This window comes from Ammodytes marinus (genome assembly GCF_949987685.1).
Source record: "Ammodytes marinus genome assembly, chromosome: 2".
In the NCBI taxonomy this organism is placed as follows: domain Eukaryota; kingdom Metazoa; phylum Chordata; class Actinopteri; order Uranoscopiformes; family Ammodytidae; genus Ammodytes; species Ammodytes marinus.
In genome coordinates, this window is record NC_137231.1 from 29004763 (window position 1) to 29023748 (window position 18986).

Below are 18986 nucleotides of genomic sequence, written 5' to 3' on the forward strand. Positions count from 1 at the left end.
AACAAAACAAGACTTCAAATGATTGCTTCTGCTGCAAAGTCACTCAGCAAAGTTTACTGTGCTTTGTAAAAGTAATAGAAGTTAGACGTTAACCTTGTTCAGACTGCCAGCCTACATCTGATTTTTGGCAATTTTATCCAGATTGATTTAACTAAGCCCAAACTGTAAAAAAACGACACATTAAATCACACGTTTTTTTGCAAATAAAAAAATGTAAATGTCAAACTCAACTGCCATTACTTTATTAAAAAAAAAGTAATCATTAAATTACGATTTTTTTTTTAATCAAACAGAAAAAAACAATGATTTCCCTCCTTACCTTTGAGATGAGTTCGTCGTGGTTGGCCAGGTGTGCGCGGCAGTGGATGCAGCTGTAGGTGCGGTGGCAGGAGGGCAGGTAAGCCTGGAAGGTTTTGGACTTGGTCATCTTCACCATGTCCGTGGGGCCGGGCTCCTCGGGCACGTCAGGGCTGCAGCTCTGGTGAACTTGCTGACAGTAGAAACACTGGAAGATGCAAGCCAAAGCCGTCGTAGTGTCGGAGTGGGTGTGTGGCACGCTCCACACACACACCGCGGGAAGAAATCAAACCTGGAAGAAAGAGAGAGCAGAGAGGAGATGGTGGTGTATTAGACTATAGGCAAGGTTATTTACAGTATATACTTAGCACAATTTAAGACACACAAGGCCATTTTTTTTTCTTTTTCTTTTCTTTTTTTTGTAGCCCTTTGAGATTCTAGTAATATAAAGTGCATTACAAATAAAATGAATTATTATTATTATTATTATTATTATTATTATTATTATTATTATTATTATTATTATTATTATTATTATTATTATTATTATTATTATTATTGTTATTATTATTATTATTAATAATAATAATAATATTGTTATTAATAATAATAATAATAATAATAATAATAATAATAATAATAATAATAATAATAATAATAATAATAATAATTATAATAATAATAATAATAATAATGATGATGATTTAATGTGGTGTTCAGGGGCATGGAAATATATCAGATGTTAAAGGTGGAGTCAGTGATTCTGGAGAATGTTTGTTGACAAAATCACTTTTTGTCAATATCAGTGAATAGCTCCTCACAATATGCTACCCGTCCGTACTGTGTGTGCACAAAACAAAATCCAGTGTTAATACACAGCCTAGGCTCTGTGAACTGGTAAACTGGTATGGTAGACAAAGTGTATCAAATCAAATCAGTTTTATTTGTATAGCCCAGAATCACAAATGTACATTTGCCTCAGTGGGCTTCACATTGCATACAATATAACAAACAGTATAACGTAATATATATAAAAGTGGATAGTGTGGATGCAGGTATGTGTAAACAAAGGGTAAAAAAGGGGTTGGAGACATGTTCCATAACTGACTATTTTCAGAGCTCATGATGTTGATGGCATTGCTGATACAAACAGCTCATTTGCTGGAGCAACCATTTGATTACAGTAATGATGTATAATGTGATTACAATCCATGATGTGGAGTAACGACATGTCTGAGCGCTGATGTAACTTCATATTAAGTCAAGTAAAACAAACCTCGTTTGTGTAAAAAAACACATTAAATGTTTCAATTGGTCGAAAACGACTTCATTATTTCAATACTTAAAGTTTATAACATGAGTGAGTTGAAGTTTTGTTAAATCCCACTGGACATAACAGATGCAGCAGCAGATTATCTATCTATCTATAAAGCAAGAAACGTCTGTATGTCTGTGTGTGTGTCTGTGTGTCTGTCTGTGGCTCGCATATCTCTCTGAGTTTTAGTCAGATCGACCTGAGCTTCCGGATATTGCTTGGGCACAGCACGAAGGTGTGCATCCTTGATTGATTTTGAAGTTTTTTGGACGGTTACTGCACTAGTTCCATTTCATTTGTCAAATGAATCTCTAAACATCTTTGTGTTTAGTGTCACAATAACTTTGACACGTCTTGATTCATATAAAGTATTTCTGATTTTAATTATTGAGATCTTTCACACACACATATCATTGCATCTTTAATAAACATCAAACTACTGAAGTTCTATTATTATTGGCTCAGATGTTAGACAATAATCTAACTTTGAATTGTAGGTAATTTTGAGATCCGTTGGAGCATCAGTTGAATATGTTTTGGTCATTGTCACTAATATATGATTTTACCAAATGGGAGGTAGATAGTGAAAGTGAGAGTGCTATGGTGTGTGTGTGTGTGTGTGTGTGTGTGTGTGTGTGTGTGTGTGTGTGTGTGTGTGTGTGTGTGTGTGTGTGTGTGTGTGTGTGTGTGTGTGTGTGTGTGTGTGTGTGTGTGTGTGTGTGTGTGTGTGTGTGTGTGTGTGTGTGTGTGTGTGTGTGTGTGTGTGCACAACTCAGCAAAGGGTACTATGGCAAAGTTGAATGAGGAAGTATTGCGGATGTTTACAGTAAACAGTTTGAGTAATAACTTTACTGTTTGCTTTTAAAACTAAATTTGGCCAACCTCAGGGTTTGTTTACAGGCTGACGGCTTGATTGCTTCCTTATTGGATTTTTTTTTACTTTTTAGAAATGTTAAAACTAGTTCCCAGGGACTAAACAAATACTTTGGTGAGTAAAATATTAAACCAATAACTCGAACTAAAAACTACATGAGTTGAAATAAACTGGAATTATCCTTCAAAATGTCTTTGTTTCATTTATGTCTTATTACATGAACACGTACATAGTAACTATGAAGCAGTTAAGGCTATAATGTTAAACCCCAGATTTAGCCAAATGTTACCGTCATATGTCTTTTTTTTTTGTAATATATTATGTTATATAAATATTCAGGTTTTATGTAATTAACAATTATTAAACATAACTGACTATTATAAAACATATTGTTATAGTTAAACAACAGGGGGAAAAAAAACAGTAAAAAATACATAAAAAACCGTAGGAAAATAAAATAACCAAAAATGTCTCTAAACAGAATCTTTCCGTCTTGTAGGAGACTCTTCTCTTCACCAGCTCAGTTCAAACCGAACAGCTGATGAGAGAATGAATGTTTGACCTCTGAAAAAGTGAAATCAGATTGACAGAGACAAATCTGCAGGTGCAAAACAACGCCAAGACATTCCCCTATACCTGTTCTGCCTACTACTGTGAGTGAGTGAGTGAGTGAGTGAGTGAGTGAGTGAGTGAGTGAGTGAGTGAGTGAGTGAGTGAGTGAGTGAGTGAGTGAGTGAGTGAGTGAGTGAGTGAGTGAGTGAGTGAGTGAGTGAGTGAGTGAGTGAGTGAGTGAGTGAGTGAGTGAGTGAGTAAGCCTGATGTCTGGACCTGTGGAGTGGCAGTGAACTTGGATTTCAGCCGTCATTAATGCTTACAAAGAGGGCCAAAAATATGCATAATTAATATTTACGAACATGCTTTTTCCTAACATGGCCAAAAAAGGAACCCAATTTTTTCAGAAATAGGTTAAATTACATGAAATCTACATGCCTAACTCTTTAAAAACTCTTCTTTTTTTCTCACAAATATATAATCTTTTCAAACATGCCTTTTTTAACTTGGAAACCAAAAGAAAAAGTCAACAAATGCCCTTAAAAGTAGCTTAAATGACAAGAAATCGACATGCCTGAAAATTCACCACGCACATAATCGAACAGATACATTAACTTTTATTTGACACATAACTATTAAAATAAAAAACCTTTTCTCTCCCTCCCTATAGTCGTGCTGTGTCTCCGCTGCCCACCGGCTATTTACAAAGCCCTCTATTTATCTTGTCTGCTGAATTATCAATATTAATGGTTTTGTTTGTGTCTGTGGTACAAGCCAGAGGGAGCTATGGGAAATATTTGACAGTGTTGCTCCTCCTGTAAACATTGCTGTGTGTGTGTGTGTGTGTGTGTGTGTGTGTGTGTGTGTGTGTGTGTGTGTGTGTGTGTGTGTGTGTGTGTGTGTGTGTGTGTGTGTGTGTGTGTGTGTGTGTGTGTGTGTGTGTGTGTGTGTGTGTGTGTGTGTGTGTGTGTGTGTGTGTGTGTGTGTGTGTGTGTGTGTGTGTGCGCGCGCGCGTGCGTGTGCGTGTGCGTGTGTGTGTGTGTGTGTGTGTGTACACACTGGGCATTTGCGGTTGGCCTCTAACTGGTTTATGTTCCTGCGGTGTGTTACTGTTACGCTGTGCGGTAACTCAGTTTTTTCATTTATATGTGAAGCTCTAGGTATTGCAAATATTACTCAAAAAAAAAAGCAGCGTGGATATTAAACTATTTGATTTGATAAGGCTCTGATTAAAAACTTTAAGAAAGTTCAGCTGAGATTGCAGACAGTGATGGAAAGTAACATTTACATTGAAGTATTGAACTTACACTATAGTTTTTTGTATACATTTCAAAATGTTTTCTTTTTTTTCTTCCTTTTGCAAGTAATCCATGAATTCTAAAGTAACTCCTCATTTTTTTCATACATTTTATCAAAGGTAGTAAAAACAAACTTTTTTTTTTAAATAAAAAGCTACACAAGCTCACTTTATGTGACATTTGTTTAAAGTAAAAATGAACCCTCTAAATTTACTAAAACAATTACATTACAATCAAACAAAATAACATAATAAATCACTGATAATATGTCTATGCTTTTACCTTAGTCAGCTTTTTGAGAGCAGAATTGTGTTGCATCATTAATCCATCACTAAGTTTATTTAAGGTCCATCCGACTTTCAAGTTTCAATATTGAAACCTAAAATAAAAGGTCTTTGCTAGTACACACTTGAAAGTAATGTGTAAATCAGTTGCTAGGAAACAGCTATAACTATGTAAACAGGAAGTGAGTAACTGGAGCAGATAAATAAACCTCATATAAATGTTTTCCTTTGTTTTATTTAAGTACATGAAGACGTACAGAGTAAGTCATTTCGAAGTGGTTTAGGTGATTGTGCTAAACAACGGTTTAGCCAAATGTAAGCATCACGTTTCTGATGTTTTCCCCCCGTGTTATTTTTATGAAATGAATTAAATAAATTAATGAATGAATGAATACATTAAATAATTAAGTTAAAAAGTATTCAAGTTTTATACCATTGATACACGTATTTGATTTAGTTTCAGGTCAGATACGTGACTGTTCTATGTAATGGCGCTTTTCCACCGCATGGTATCAGCTCGACTCGACTCAACTCGCATTTTTGGCGTTTCACCGCAATTTCATGGTACCTGGTACCTGGTAGCGGCTGCTTTTTTGGTATCGCCTCGCTCTAGGTTCCAAGCGAGCTGAGCCGATGCTAAAAGGTGACGTCGGCAGACGGCCGGCCACTGATTGGCCAGAGACTGTTGTCTGGCCAATCAGTGGCCGGCCGTCTGCCGACGCTTCTGCTTGGCCAGAGACTACCGGCTTCATTCTGTTGTTTATTCTCCCAACTCTCCGGGACTTTTGAGTGTATTTACGCCGCGTGCAGCCTACTCTAGCTCCCTTTCATTTGATTTGCATCACAGATCCGAATTTTTTTCCATATATTCGCTATGCTCACCCAGTGTTGGTTGTTGGGGAAGTTACTTTTAACATACGAGAGGAGACATGTAGGGCAGCTAGCAGCTAGGCTAAATAGAATATAGTAGCCAGCTGGGACAGACATGATAGCGAGCGATTACATTACAAGCCTCGGACTGAACTGATTACCTCAATAAAATATTCAGGCTGAGACACGGCTTGCATTTGAAAACACGTATCCTGAAACAAGCACTAAACAGTCAACTTTATCATGCCCGTGTTTACGTGCATGGGATGTACGTGCACGCATCCCTACAGCTGACTGTGTGGCAGAGTCACACATCGGGACAACAACCATCCCTTTTAATGGCTCGTAGCAATATTCTTCTACTTCTTTTAGCAAACAGATACAAGGGGGGTATTTCTTAAACATTTTTCATCCGTGTTTTTGGCGGTTGGTTCAGTTAATAGTGCAACAACTGCTCGTAATTTCTGCTTTACTACTTTGCTCCGGAGTAGGCTTTCAGCCCCTTACGACAACCCCGCCCACGTTCAGGAGGTACTATTTGCGGTGGAAAACGACCCGTGCTGCTACCAAACCAAGTTGAACTGAGTCGAGTTGAGTCGAGTCGAGCTACATGTGCGGTGGAAAAGCACCATAAACGGGCATGTTTGTTTACATACCAGTTTACAGAGCCTATGGCTGTGTAGGCTATAAACACTGGATTTTTTTTCATCTCACACAAAGTACAGACGGAATGGAGATCGTGAGGAGATATTCACAGATTTTGAAAAAAAAATTGACAACAAGCCTTCTCCAGAATTGCTGACTGCACCTTTAAGTCAAAGATGAGATAACTTCTTCCTACCACTGAAGGAAAGTGGATGGCTGCACTGTTGCCATGGTGTTACCTATTACCTGTCAATCAAACAGGGCGGGCGGGACTATGACGTCTTGTGTCTCTTGTTATTGATTAGAATATGACAGCCAAGGGGGGCGCTGTTTATCAGCTTTTCCCTTCTTACTGTATATTAACTCAAAGTAAACTAAGTCTTTCAGTGCACCTACAGGCAAAGGCCAAACAATGTAATACACATAAATATGTACTTAAAGAAGGGCTTTGTTAATACCTATACTAATCAACACTTTGTCAGCTATAGTTTGTAACCTGATACTTCTTCTGAAAGACTATTTGTCATGTAAAACAGAAGGACACATTACACAACACTGGCATGACCATGTGTGTGTGAACGTGTGTGTGTGTGTGTGTGTGTGTGTGTGTGTGTGTGTGTGTGTGTGTGTGTGTGTGTGTGTGTGTGTGAGAAAGAGTCTGTTTTTTCCCATCTTTTCATTGTCAACGTAGAAAGAACCCAACAACCTGTTGCCCTTTAAACTGTATTGTCAGAGCCATTCTAACCAACAACAAAAGGGTTAGACCTACATCTTGTTAAAGACAAAACAACAATACCAATAGCCCTGCTGCCTGCAAAACCCCGAGAGGGAACACACAATGAAAAAAAAAACGGGGGAAAAAAATGCTCCAGAAGTTTCACTGTGCTGCAACAGGAAAGAGACAGAAGCCAGCAGCCAGACGAACAACAAAGGAGCTTCCGCAACTCAACAGGAAGCGGCCGTGACGCGACGCAAAGCATGGCTGCACACACACACACACACACACACACACACACACACACACACACACACACACACACACACACACACACACACACACACACACACACACACACACACACACACACACACACACACACACACACACACACACACACACACACACACACACACACACACACACACACACACACACACACACACACACACACACACACACACACACGTTTGTTCGCCTTTACTTGTGAGGACATTCTTTGACATTCCCTAATCCCTAACCCTAACAATCAAAACTAATTGACCCCAACCCTCACATTAACCCTAACCTTAATCCTATTCTAATCTGAACCTTAAAACCTAGTGTTAGCCCTCAAACCGCTCCTTTAAAAGGCCTGTCCCGGAGTGAGAACTGGCCAAAATGTCCTCACCCTTAAAGTCCAAAACTCAAATTGGTTCTCACAAACCACGCACTCTCTCTCTCTCACACGCACGCACGCACGCACGCGCACACACACACACACACACACACTACACGACTGGGAAGGTGCAAAGGTTAAAACTGTTGGTTTGCGGATGAGGTCATATTTACATATACAGCGCATAATCTGCACAGGTGTCTGAGCTATAATCTCTGCATGAAAAGGACCAAATCCCCTTTCTGAATTAGCACAGTTTAACCCCCATTGGCCCGTATGGGGGAAATGTAAACACACACACACACACACACACACGCTTTATAAGTGTGGCACACTTCAGCAGCATCTTCACCATTAGTGATTAAATCAGATTTGTGCAGCACATCCCCATGGAGAATAGGTTGCCATGTTGACACTCACTCACAATCACAATACCCTCCTTCTCTCCCACACACACACACACACACACACACACACACACACACACACACACACACACACACACACACACACACACACACACACACACACACACACACACACACACACACACACACACACACACACACACACACACACACACACACACACACACACACACACACACACACACACACACACACACACACACACACACACACACAGTTTTTTGTTTAACTTCGACAAATAAAGATAAATAAAAAGTGGAACAGTTTTTTTTTGTTGCGGTCTCCTTAGAAGCTAAATTGCTCTGACAGCACGTGCTCCTTATTTTTGTTGACTTTTTGATGCATTTTCTTTCACTCAAAACACATAAAAACTATTCCCTTTATTAACTGTTACAAAATAAAATACATTTCTTGAGACTATAGTCCGAATCTCCTTTGTTTCAGGTTAAACCAAATATTTATTTTTCTTCCAAACCACTTTATTTTGAAGGATTAACAAAAAAACACTATAGGCCTATATTAAGAAAAAGGATGAAAACCATAGATATAATATAAAATGGAAACCCCAGTTAAACGGCTTGATTAGAATAGACAGGTTAACAGCTGATCCTCGCTCACACTGAGCAAAGTGAAAACAAAGAGACAGCAGCAGCAGCGCGTCTCTGGTAACCAGCAACAGGAAGAAGAACAAGAACTGTGTCCAGACAAAAGAACTTCCACTCAATCCAAAACCGAATATAACGACAACAACACGAGTAATTCTCGGCTTCTACACAAGTTAACCTACACGTTCAATCCTCTGTCAACACCACTACTTTCTCCCTTTTATTGCAAAATCATCCTTCAAAATGTTAATTCTCACACACAAAGAGCACGACGCCAACTGTATCAAGCGCAACAGTGTCGCTCGTGCTTGACTGTCTGTCTGTTGTTTGTTTTTATCCGACCCTGGTTGCAAGTCTGTGAAGCCACCACGACAAGCCGAGTTTGCAGCCTTGTTCTTTTCACCTTTGCATTATTGTTATTTCATTATTTAATATAGATGTTCTTGAGGTAAACATTGCCCTAATGTTGCTGCTGGACGTACTCACCTACCTGGATCAAGTCTGGGCACAACGCAGCTTGCCGGAGAAAGACAGCTAAGAGATGTTTTTTTTTTCTTTTTCTTTCTTTCTTTCAGTTAAATAAATGAGTGCCTTCGTCCCAGGCTGGTGTCCATGGGTGCTGCTGCCAGATGGGAACTTATTGTTGTGTCGCTTGGGTGCTGACGGATCTCATTTTTCCCCCACACGGGCTTTTTTGTTGTGTCTTTTGTGTGCGTAATGGACTGGCCTGTTTTACTTTTGGTGAGGAAACGTCACCAAGTGGGAGGGAGATGAAGCCCAGCTGGGGATAGACAGGCCGGCTCTACCAATGGGGTGGCCGCGCTGCCTTCAGGCTCCCGTGGGAAAGATGGAAACCAGGTTGAGAGGAGTATTTAATAAGGAATACAAATGTTTAGTTTAATTACTGTTTAAGCTTTAAATTCATTTTATTTCATGTTTTATTTGGAGTATGGGTTCTCACGCGGAAGATACTATCTTTACAATTTAATTTTTTCAATTTGTACTGTATAGCCTATATAATGTAGTGTCATAATCTAGTTTTAAATGTTACTATTCGGTTAGGTTTATTTGTATAATGGTTGCTAAGTTTTGGCCTTGTAAAACAACCTAACGACGCTGCTTGTGTTTTCTTTCTATAGGTAAGCTATCCTCTAAGTTGTTAACTCTATATGTCTTTTATTTCATGTTCGAGGATGTTTACGTTTTGCATCTGTTTTGGATTTAGGTGGCGATATTTGTAGGTGCTCCAAAAACATATTAATAACTCAAATGCATCACACACACACGCACACACACACACACACACACACACACACACACACACACACACACACACACACACACACACACACACACACACAAACACAGCGTTTAAGTCTGAAGCGTCAGGGTTTGGAATTATTCATCACAATCGACAAATAATGAATTTCAGTGTCCAAAAAATCAAGCTCTGAAAGTTATTGTATTGTTATTACTTCGTATGGGATTATTTCCCACGCGGCCTGAACGAGCCACTGAGTTGAGGAGGGAGCGAGGAGATACCCGGATGTGTAAATAAATACAAGACGAGAATATGAATATGTCCTCCTCTGTTATGAATTTGAAATAAACATATTTTTCACGTTTATTTTTCCACCTGCAGTTCTCAATCAATCAAAAACGCTTTGTCACGTTTGGTGAAGGTGCATGATAGCCTACATTATACTTATTTTTAATCAATCTATGGACAGATTAAGTGGCGTTATGCTTTAAAAAGGAACTCGACATGTTTTCATAAGGGTTGCAAAACAATGCTAAACGTCCAATCTGATATCACTCAGACACCACGTGAGAGTAGAACACGTCTAAATAAGTCTGACTTGAGCACAAAGAAACACTCTGTTTTTCCCCGTCTCTGACAACTATTACAGTGTGCACAAAAACAAGACGATTTTTTTCTTTAATTGTTAATTTTAGAAAACATATCAATTGTTTGATCTTCTTTCAGTATTTGAAACAAGGCTGCAGTTATAGCCTGATTGTATTGGTCATTTAAATCATTTGAAAAAAATATATGAAAAATGATGCTGCTTCTGCTCTTGTCAACACTGCACCAGCCTGACATCATAAATATAATATAATAGATGATGACAATAAATATTTGTTTAAACAACCTTTAAATTACACATGAATCGTGTGTCTTTACAACATTAAAGCCTGCCCTCATCCTCTCCCTAAAACATTGCTGTTCTGACGTCGGGCACGCGCGTCAGCTTCAAGATAAAAACAACAAATGATGTCCTGTTATTATTCTGTTGCCTTCCAGTTAAATAAATTACTGTTGCCAACGCATCACGAGCCCCGTAATGTTATGTTACATTATGTGGCAATATCTTGACCCCCCCCCCCCCCCCCACACCCCCCCTGAAATGTTGTTGCTTCACGTCAGTCAGTCAGTGTGCACGTAAACACAACACCGCGCGCACACTGCAGCTTCCCCCCTTCAGAAAGGTGCAGGCTGAGATGCGCGTGAGCGTTATGAAATCCATCCAATTCGCCGTGTTTTTGTCGCCTGTTCACGTGGCATCATAAGCCCCCCCTAAACGAACACACACACACACACACACACACGCACGCACACACACACACACACACACACACACACACACACACACACACACACACACACACACACACACACACACACACACACACACACACACGCACATACGCACGCACGGTGATGTTGGTCATGGCCAGCTGAATGGAGCTGCACGTCAGGGTTTGTTTTTATTTGTCAATTTGTACACACTTGAATGTAACTCATAGATCAAATTGCATCAAAAGAAATGAGACGTTGTAACCTTATTAATGCAAGCGTGTTGTTACAGACCTGCAATTATATGAAGCCCACATAAATGTAATCCTGCAATAACAGTAAATTACTATTATCAAGTGTACATGGGAATATTAGGCAAATGTTTTTCATGCATTTGCATTGCACAGCCTTGTTTAGTGCAGTCAGTGGCAGTGTCTGTCTGTGTGTACAACGCCACAACAACCATAATCCTATGATGGATTTAAGCAAGACATAGCCTATATAGAGACACTCTATGCATCCCTCAGTGCTACACGAAGCACACATGCAAAAAGTATAAGAACTCAATTTACAGACACGGGCACTTTAAAGTCACATATGGGACGATACAAAATAATGTACAATACACAGCAGTTATTATAGTGGGATATTAACATGCGTGTCCTCTGCGCGACTCACCCCAAAGACACCTCGCCTTCCCCCCCGTCGGAAACCAAAACAACCCGCTGAAGAAATCAGTTTGAGCTGCTGCAGGAGTTTGGTTATCATCGAACATATACATGTATGAAGCCGAGATATTCAAAAATAAACAAAAAGGAAAAGACACCTTCACCGTCCCATAAAGGTAGCAGCAGCAGTAGCAGCAGGAGCTTGTCCGGGTCGGGCCATTAAGAAAAGTCTGCAAAAAGCATCAAATGTCCTCGGTTGGATCTTCATAGAGCAAAATACTGTGTCTCTGTGTGTACGTGCGCTTTAACAACGCGTGAAACTCGCGGGATATTTCCGTGGCAGGTCCGGTATAGAGTGGAGTCCCATCCGTAAAGCGGGTCAGTGTGTGTGTGTGTGTGTGTGTGTGTGTGTGTGTGTGTGTGTGCGCGCACGCTGGAGCAGCCTAGCAGCTTAATAGCCAATGGGGTTTAACCTCTATATATCTATTCCCCTTTAGCTCGCCGACGTGACAAACGACAGTAGCGTTAAAGCAGGACGTCCAGGCTGAGCTGTCCCGTCTGCGGCCTTTCTATTACTGAAATCCCAATTAGCTCTGTGAATAGCGCACATTCACGACGCACACAAACTGTCCGAGATGCTTCAAGTGTCCACGCTCTCATTGAGGTTAAAACCATGTGAGTGTGAGATAGATTCTGTCTCAAAACATAAACAACAACAACAACAACAACAAAAAGTGGTGTTTTATTTGATCTATCGGTGATGCCTTTACGTGCTGCAGGAAATAAGAGACGTAAAGAAAATAACAACGTGGAGCATGTCTCAACAACTTCTAGCCTACATTATTTGGTTTGAAGCCAGCAATTGAACACATAGGCTAAGACTGTAGGCTATATATAAAATAACACTTTAGATCGTGGAGAATCTGCAGTCAGTAGCCTAAATACGGAACAGTTCGAATAGATAACCTCTTTAGAAACACACATAGGCCTACTTTTTATTAACAAGAAAAAGTCAAATGAACTTAGCCTACTTGTTTTGATGCTTTCAAACACATATGGACGTGTTGGACGCAGTGGACGAAGTTGCTCAATGGCCTTTGAATGGTTTAGTCATTTCACAACTTAAAGAGTCTACACTACACAGTTTGTTGTTGCCTATGGAGCCTATAACAGCCATTGCCTATACTGATCAATATTAGGCTATTTCACGTTAATTTGGTTAATTGATTATTCATGGTTACAAAATATTGTTTTACTTATTTGTAACATGTATTTTAGGCTTTAAAGTGAGTCTGGAAACTTAAAACGCATTTAGTCACGACGTGGATTTATTTATTTATTTCTCGGGATTAAAGGAAGTAGGTTATTACGGACAGCTTTTCATACCACTTTTATAGGCTTTATTTTTCGTTTCACTTGTCAAGGAGATTTTACAGCCTCCAAAAAGCTTAATACCGTTCATACGCTGCTTCAGAACCGAACAAATGAGGCCACATGTCTCTTTATCTGTCAAATAAACTCATGAATAGGATATTTAGAGAGGTACCTGAAGGCAGCAGAAGCAGCCTAGCTACACAGCCGGTTCTACAAATAGCGTCCAATCAGTCAGAAGTAGAATATCCGTCTGACCAATCCGCTGCGAGGGCGGGCGGGGCTTGACGTCACTCAGCCAATCAACGCCAGGCTCAGACTGTGGATAAAGCGCGCTCGCGTGGCTGATGGTTGTTTTTGGCTGTGCGCGCCGCCGACACAGACGCGTGCCAAGAAAAACATAAAAAAAATGTAATACCCAGTGGTGCGCATGCGTGGCCGCATTGCGAGCACGTGGTTAGAAGAGCGCAAGTAAACAAACAACTACAGAAAATAAATCAATACAGATGATTGATCTTCAACTGTGGTGTTTGTATATATTTTTTTAATATATAGAAATGTATGCCATGGTTAAAATAATACAAATATTATTTTAAATTTTAGGCCATTATTAAACAATTTTATAATTTATTTAATTCATCACTTCAGTATTGGGGAGATGATTAATTTGGACTATTGACAATCCTGAGACAATCCTGAATTTAGAGTAAGTTTTTTTTTAAATCAAATAAATGAATGTAATTGTTCCTTTAGTACAAACAAAAAGACGTGAATGAAATTAATTTATGAATCGAAGAGACTGCTGACTGAACAATGGGCTGCAGTAAATGTTATTCTCCGACACAATAGCGCCCTCCTGCGGGACACTGTGGCACAACGTAGCAATAATACTGTATGAATGAGGTTTATATTAATACATATTGAATATACGTGTTTACATCTTAAATCTTTTTTATACATAATCATTCCGTTATTTTAGTTGCACGCTTTATGTCTGTTGCACTGCTGGAGCAAAAGCACAAATAATTGAATTGCCAGCTTTGAATTTTTATAAAAAATAAAATAAAAACGGTTAAAGATCAGAGTGGCCTATACTTTCCACATGGAATCTAGATCTGAGACACAACACAGTTCATATATTACAGTTTTTTTCGATTGCTTAAGCATGATTTTGAAAACAGGGCCCGATTTTTCAAAACATTACACAAAATTAGCCCACCAAACACTCAATTACCAAAACACCTCAGACCCTTTGCAAAATGAAATACTCTTTTCAAAACTATACACTATTTTACAAAAAACATATTTTGTCACCATATGAAACACACACTTTTCATATGACTTAATTCTGTCTGAACCAGTTAAACACTGCTGTTGCTAACCTTAAACACTTTTAGTAATTCTACTTCTCAGTGATATGAGTAATGTATAAAAAGTACACAGAGAAAGTGCAAATATACAATAAGTTCACCAAACACTTGACCAGACCAATGCTGCAGACTGAGGAAAATATTATTTATTTCTCTCCATACACCCAAATCAGTCAACATGGAAAATCACAACCAAACACGTGTGCAGTAGTCTGCATAACACTGTTATCCCAGCAAACAACAACACACATACAATACTGTATCCAGTACAGGTTAAAAATTACAGATAATACTGTATATAAATTTAAAAAATCTGATAAAGGAAACAGAAAATACAGTTTAGAAAATACTAGACATTATCTCTTCGCCTAGCTGGATCTGTCCAGAGAATTTCATCCACATCCTTCCACCGCCATGTAGAGAAAAACTGGATAAGGAGAGTATGGTGGAAGGTATAGAACTGTGAACTGTGGCCTGTGGATGGTGTAGAAACCAGTTCTGGACCAAGCAGCATGGTGGAATGACACATTGTCCCAAATGACAATGTATTGCGCCTGGTACTTTTGTTTACCTGCTCTGACTATGTTTCGCAATCAGTCTAAAAATGTGAGTATGTGAGGTGTGTTGTAAGGGCTAATATTGGCATGACAGAGGAGGACCCCATCTCCTCTGTGGATTCAACCCCCTCACTCTCACTGTTATTCTGACTCCTTCCATTTTGGTTACTGTAAAGACAGGCGAACTTACCTGCTGCATTTGTATAGTGCTTGAACCTGATTGGTGTGTCTAGAATAAAGTAATCATGTATTTGGGGGTTGTGTTTACTGATTGGCTCATGTGTTTGGTAGTTTGACAGTCAGTGCTTTGGAATTGCAATGAGGTGACATCATGATATACTTCTGTGTCTAATGTGTTTAAGTGTGTTTAGTGTTTTGCAAATCACAGTGTGTATTGTTTTGCAAAAAGTGTGAGGCTGACTTTGTGCTTATAGTGGTGCACATAGGGCCAATGGTTTGCTTCTTGAGTTTAAGGTTTTGATAATTGTGTCATACTTTTGATTTTAGTGTTTGTGCGATCGTAAAAAACTGTAAATGGAAGTAGTAACGGACGATAGCAGGATTCTTTAGATTTTCTGCTTTAACCTTTGGACCAAAAAACTAAATAAAATGGAATTATCCTTTTAAATGGAGAAAATTCACTAAAATTCAATATGCATACATAAAACATGCCAAAAACATTGTTTTTGGCATGTTTTCATTACTCCAAGATACTTTTATTTTGAAATTCTGTGTCTAATGCTCATGCTTATGAACATTTATCAGTTGAAATTTGTGTTGTGGTTTTTCTTACAAAGAGATTTCACAGACGTGTTATTGAAGGTACAGTGTTTTTAATGAACGTCTATTTTAAATGTCATGGCAGAGCTTTGCAAAAACAGAAAAGAAAAAACGACATTAAAAACAACTTTGATTTTTTTTTTTTTAAGTGGCAGTCAGTCTTTAATAACAGCAAAATAAATGCTTCGTTCAAGTCACACATCCTTCACACGACAGCAAAATAAAACTGACCGTCCGACTCAAACAAAATGTCTATGGCAGGTCAAACAGGAACCTTTTCAAAATACAACCAAAAAGGATTCTTATTTTATTTTGTGATTTATTATTTATTTATATCTTTCAGAAATGTTTAACTACACAATTTAAAAGGTTTATATACTGATCAAAAACATACAGAGTGAAGTAGTTCCACTGGAGACAAGTCCTCAAACAAGATTAGTGTCCGATTGAAACATGACATTCATTTAACAATAAAAATATTTGCACAAAAACGTCAACAAAATTAAAATAAAATAAAAAAAAGGCTCAAGAGAAAGAAGGGTAAACGCAAAAAAAAATATATAAATGTTTTGCTTTTTAATTTTTTTTTCAATACAGTCACAAATCACAATGGCAACAAGTCTCTTTAAAAATTTACATAACTGAACATTTTTAAGGATACCATTCCACCCGTCCAAACCCCCCAAAGCACAGACTTGATTGTGTTCCATTTTTTTTAAAGAGCGTATAGTATATACTGCGATAACAACGGAGTCCCGACTAAACAAAAAGCTGCACATTGAAAATCTTGGATATCAAGACTATATCAAAAAAGGCACAAACAGACAGGTTGCACAAAGAACTTAGCAGAAGCTTTTTTTATACAACGAATCCCATAGTAAGGTTTTCCAGTGCCCTTATGTTCTTACTATACTAAACCCTGCCTCCCCCTTCCCCCAACCCCACCCAACTCAACCCACCAAAAAAAAAAAATTAAAATCTATCTACAGGAAAGTTAAGTCCCGGTAGCAGGCACCTCGGATTACAAGTTTCCCATCCCAACAAACTGTAGAAGCAAGAAGTGCATTTTGCATCTTGTGTGTGTGAGGAACACTTGGGACAAAAAAATATATAATTTTATTCAATGGTCTGTTTTCAAATGTCATAGATGAGTTAAGATCTTACAATTTTTCAAAAGATTTTCATTGGTTTTTCCCCCTAATAAGTCTATTTATTGACTGTTAAACACAATTGCCAATGTAAAAAAATTAAATAAAATCTTCAATTGTATTTGGTGTGTTTTCAAATGGCATCAGATGTGCTAGTTTTTAATTTTTTTTTTCGAACATAAACTGGTATGATACTTTCATTTTTACAGCCCCGTGATTTCCATTTTTTTTTTTTCTGGAAAGTCTTCCCATAAAGAACTTTATTATTTTGCACTTGGATATTTACAAATGAATCTGAAGTCTCAAAGAGCAATTCAACAACATCTGATAAAATCTGTTGTTGTTGTTGTTGTTTTTTTGCCGACCATGGGCCTTTAACTCTTCACCTGTAGCTGCAGTGATGTAGACATCTGTTGGTACGATGTGACATCACTGTTTGTGGGTGTGGTCAAGAGGTGCCACAGACTTGATTAATATGGCTTGAGTGTGCTTTAAGCAAAGCATTAGCGTCTTCTCTTAGCCCGTACTTTCCCCACTCAGTTTCAGGCAGAAAAAAAAAAACCACAAAGTTAAACTGTGGTTCTTCAGCTCTGTTTTACTGCGATTTAACGTCGAACAGAGCAGAAATGTTTGTACAAATCAAACATGCTTTTTTTTTAATTGATTTTTTAAATTATCATCTGACATACTTGGGTTTACAGCTCCTCCATTACTTTTATACAGACCTTATACATCGGAAAGAAGTAAAAGAAAATGTACTCAATAGTTCTGTAATTGTATTTTTTTTCCCCATTCATTATCTACATTTTTAATTTCTCCCTTTAAGTGCCAGCAGATTGAGATTCTTGAAAAAGTTCTTTAAAAAAGGTAGATTTTGTACTTTTAATCTACTTGGAGATGCGTTAGTGTCGTAAATAAAATAATACATATTTAGCCAATGAGCTTTTTCTTTGCAGTGAGGTGAACGTATCATGACACTGAGTATATTTGAGGCGCACTAGTAAACAAACTGAAATGATAGAATGGTTTAGAATTCATTTTGATTTGAATAAAAATGTTTAAGTTGAACAGTCTTTAAATCAGCAGTCACTGACAAGAAGTGAAAATGTGGTTTTGAATTCATAACTTTAAAAAAAAAGTTTTTCTGCAGTTTTCAGCTGTTATCAGCGCGAGAAAAGTGCAGTTTAAAGCAACATCAACAACATGATCTGTTACATTTGAGGAATATTGTCACCTGTATCATTACCGTGACCTATTTCTCAAATTCAGGAAACCGTTCTTTTGTTTATGTGATTGGTATAAATACAGATATATGGTTATTCTCCTATTTGCGACCACAACAAGACATCTTAGCATGCAAGATGGGAGTTTGGCAAAAAAAAGAAAAAAAAAAAATCACATGAAGGTTGAAATCTGTAGACTTAAAAAGGACCAGGGAAATAAAAACAAAACAAAACAAATTAGAGATTTTTGCTTAAAAGGAAAACAAAGAAACGGGACAGAAAGCACCATGTGATTGGGAAGAAAAAAAAGAAAAAAAAAATGGTGGAACCGAAAGAGCCTGGGCGCATCTGCTCAGCTTGTGTGGCACTTAACATGGTCGTCTTTGTATACAGAGCTTTTAACAGTCATGCAAAGGGCACAGTATTATTATCACAAGGCGACAGAGGAAGAGAGGGGGAGAGGGAGGGAGGGAGGGAGGGAGGGAGAGAGAGAGCTAGAGAGAGAGAGAGATTAACAGAGACTGCAGAAAAAATTATAATAAAAAAAAAACACGAAACAGTACGAAAAAAAGGGAGATTTTCCTCTGTTTGAAAACTGAATTCTTGTCCTGACGTAGTTAAATCTGCCCCCTAATATATATTTTTTGAAAAACATCACACTGTACATACAGACTGGCATGAAGCAAACAGACTTTTCCTTTAAGTCGCTCACGGCTAAGGCAGAACTCGATGGTGAAACCGTTTTAA

General features: G+C 38.3%; 1 protein-coding gene across 1 annotated transcript in view; it reads right to left on the reverse strand.

Annotated features, from left to right (window-relative positions):
* The window catches only part of ypel1 (yippee-like 1), a 29688-nt gene extending 20486 nt beyond the window's left edge, over positions 1–9202 (reverse strand). The window contains exons 1-2 of the mRNA XM_080040174.1: positions 9031–9202; positions 320–589 (exon numbers count right to left, since the gene is read on the reverse strand). Coding sequence (XP_079896300.1) covers positions 320–436 — 117 coding nt within the window. The 5' untranslated portion in view covers positions 437–589; positions 9031–9202. The remainder of the gene's footprint in view (positions 1–319; positions 590–9030) is intronic.
* Between the last annotated feature and the right edge of the window lie 9784 nt (positions 9203–18986).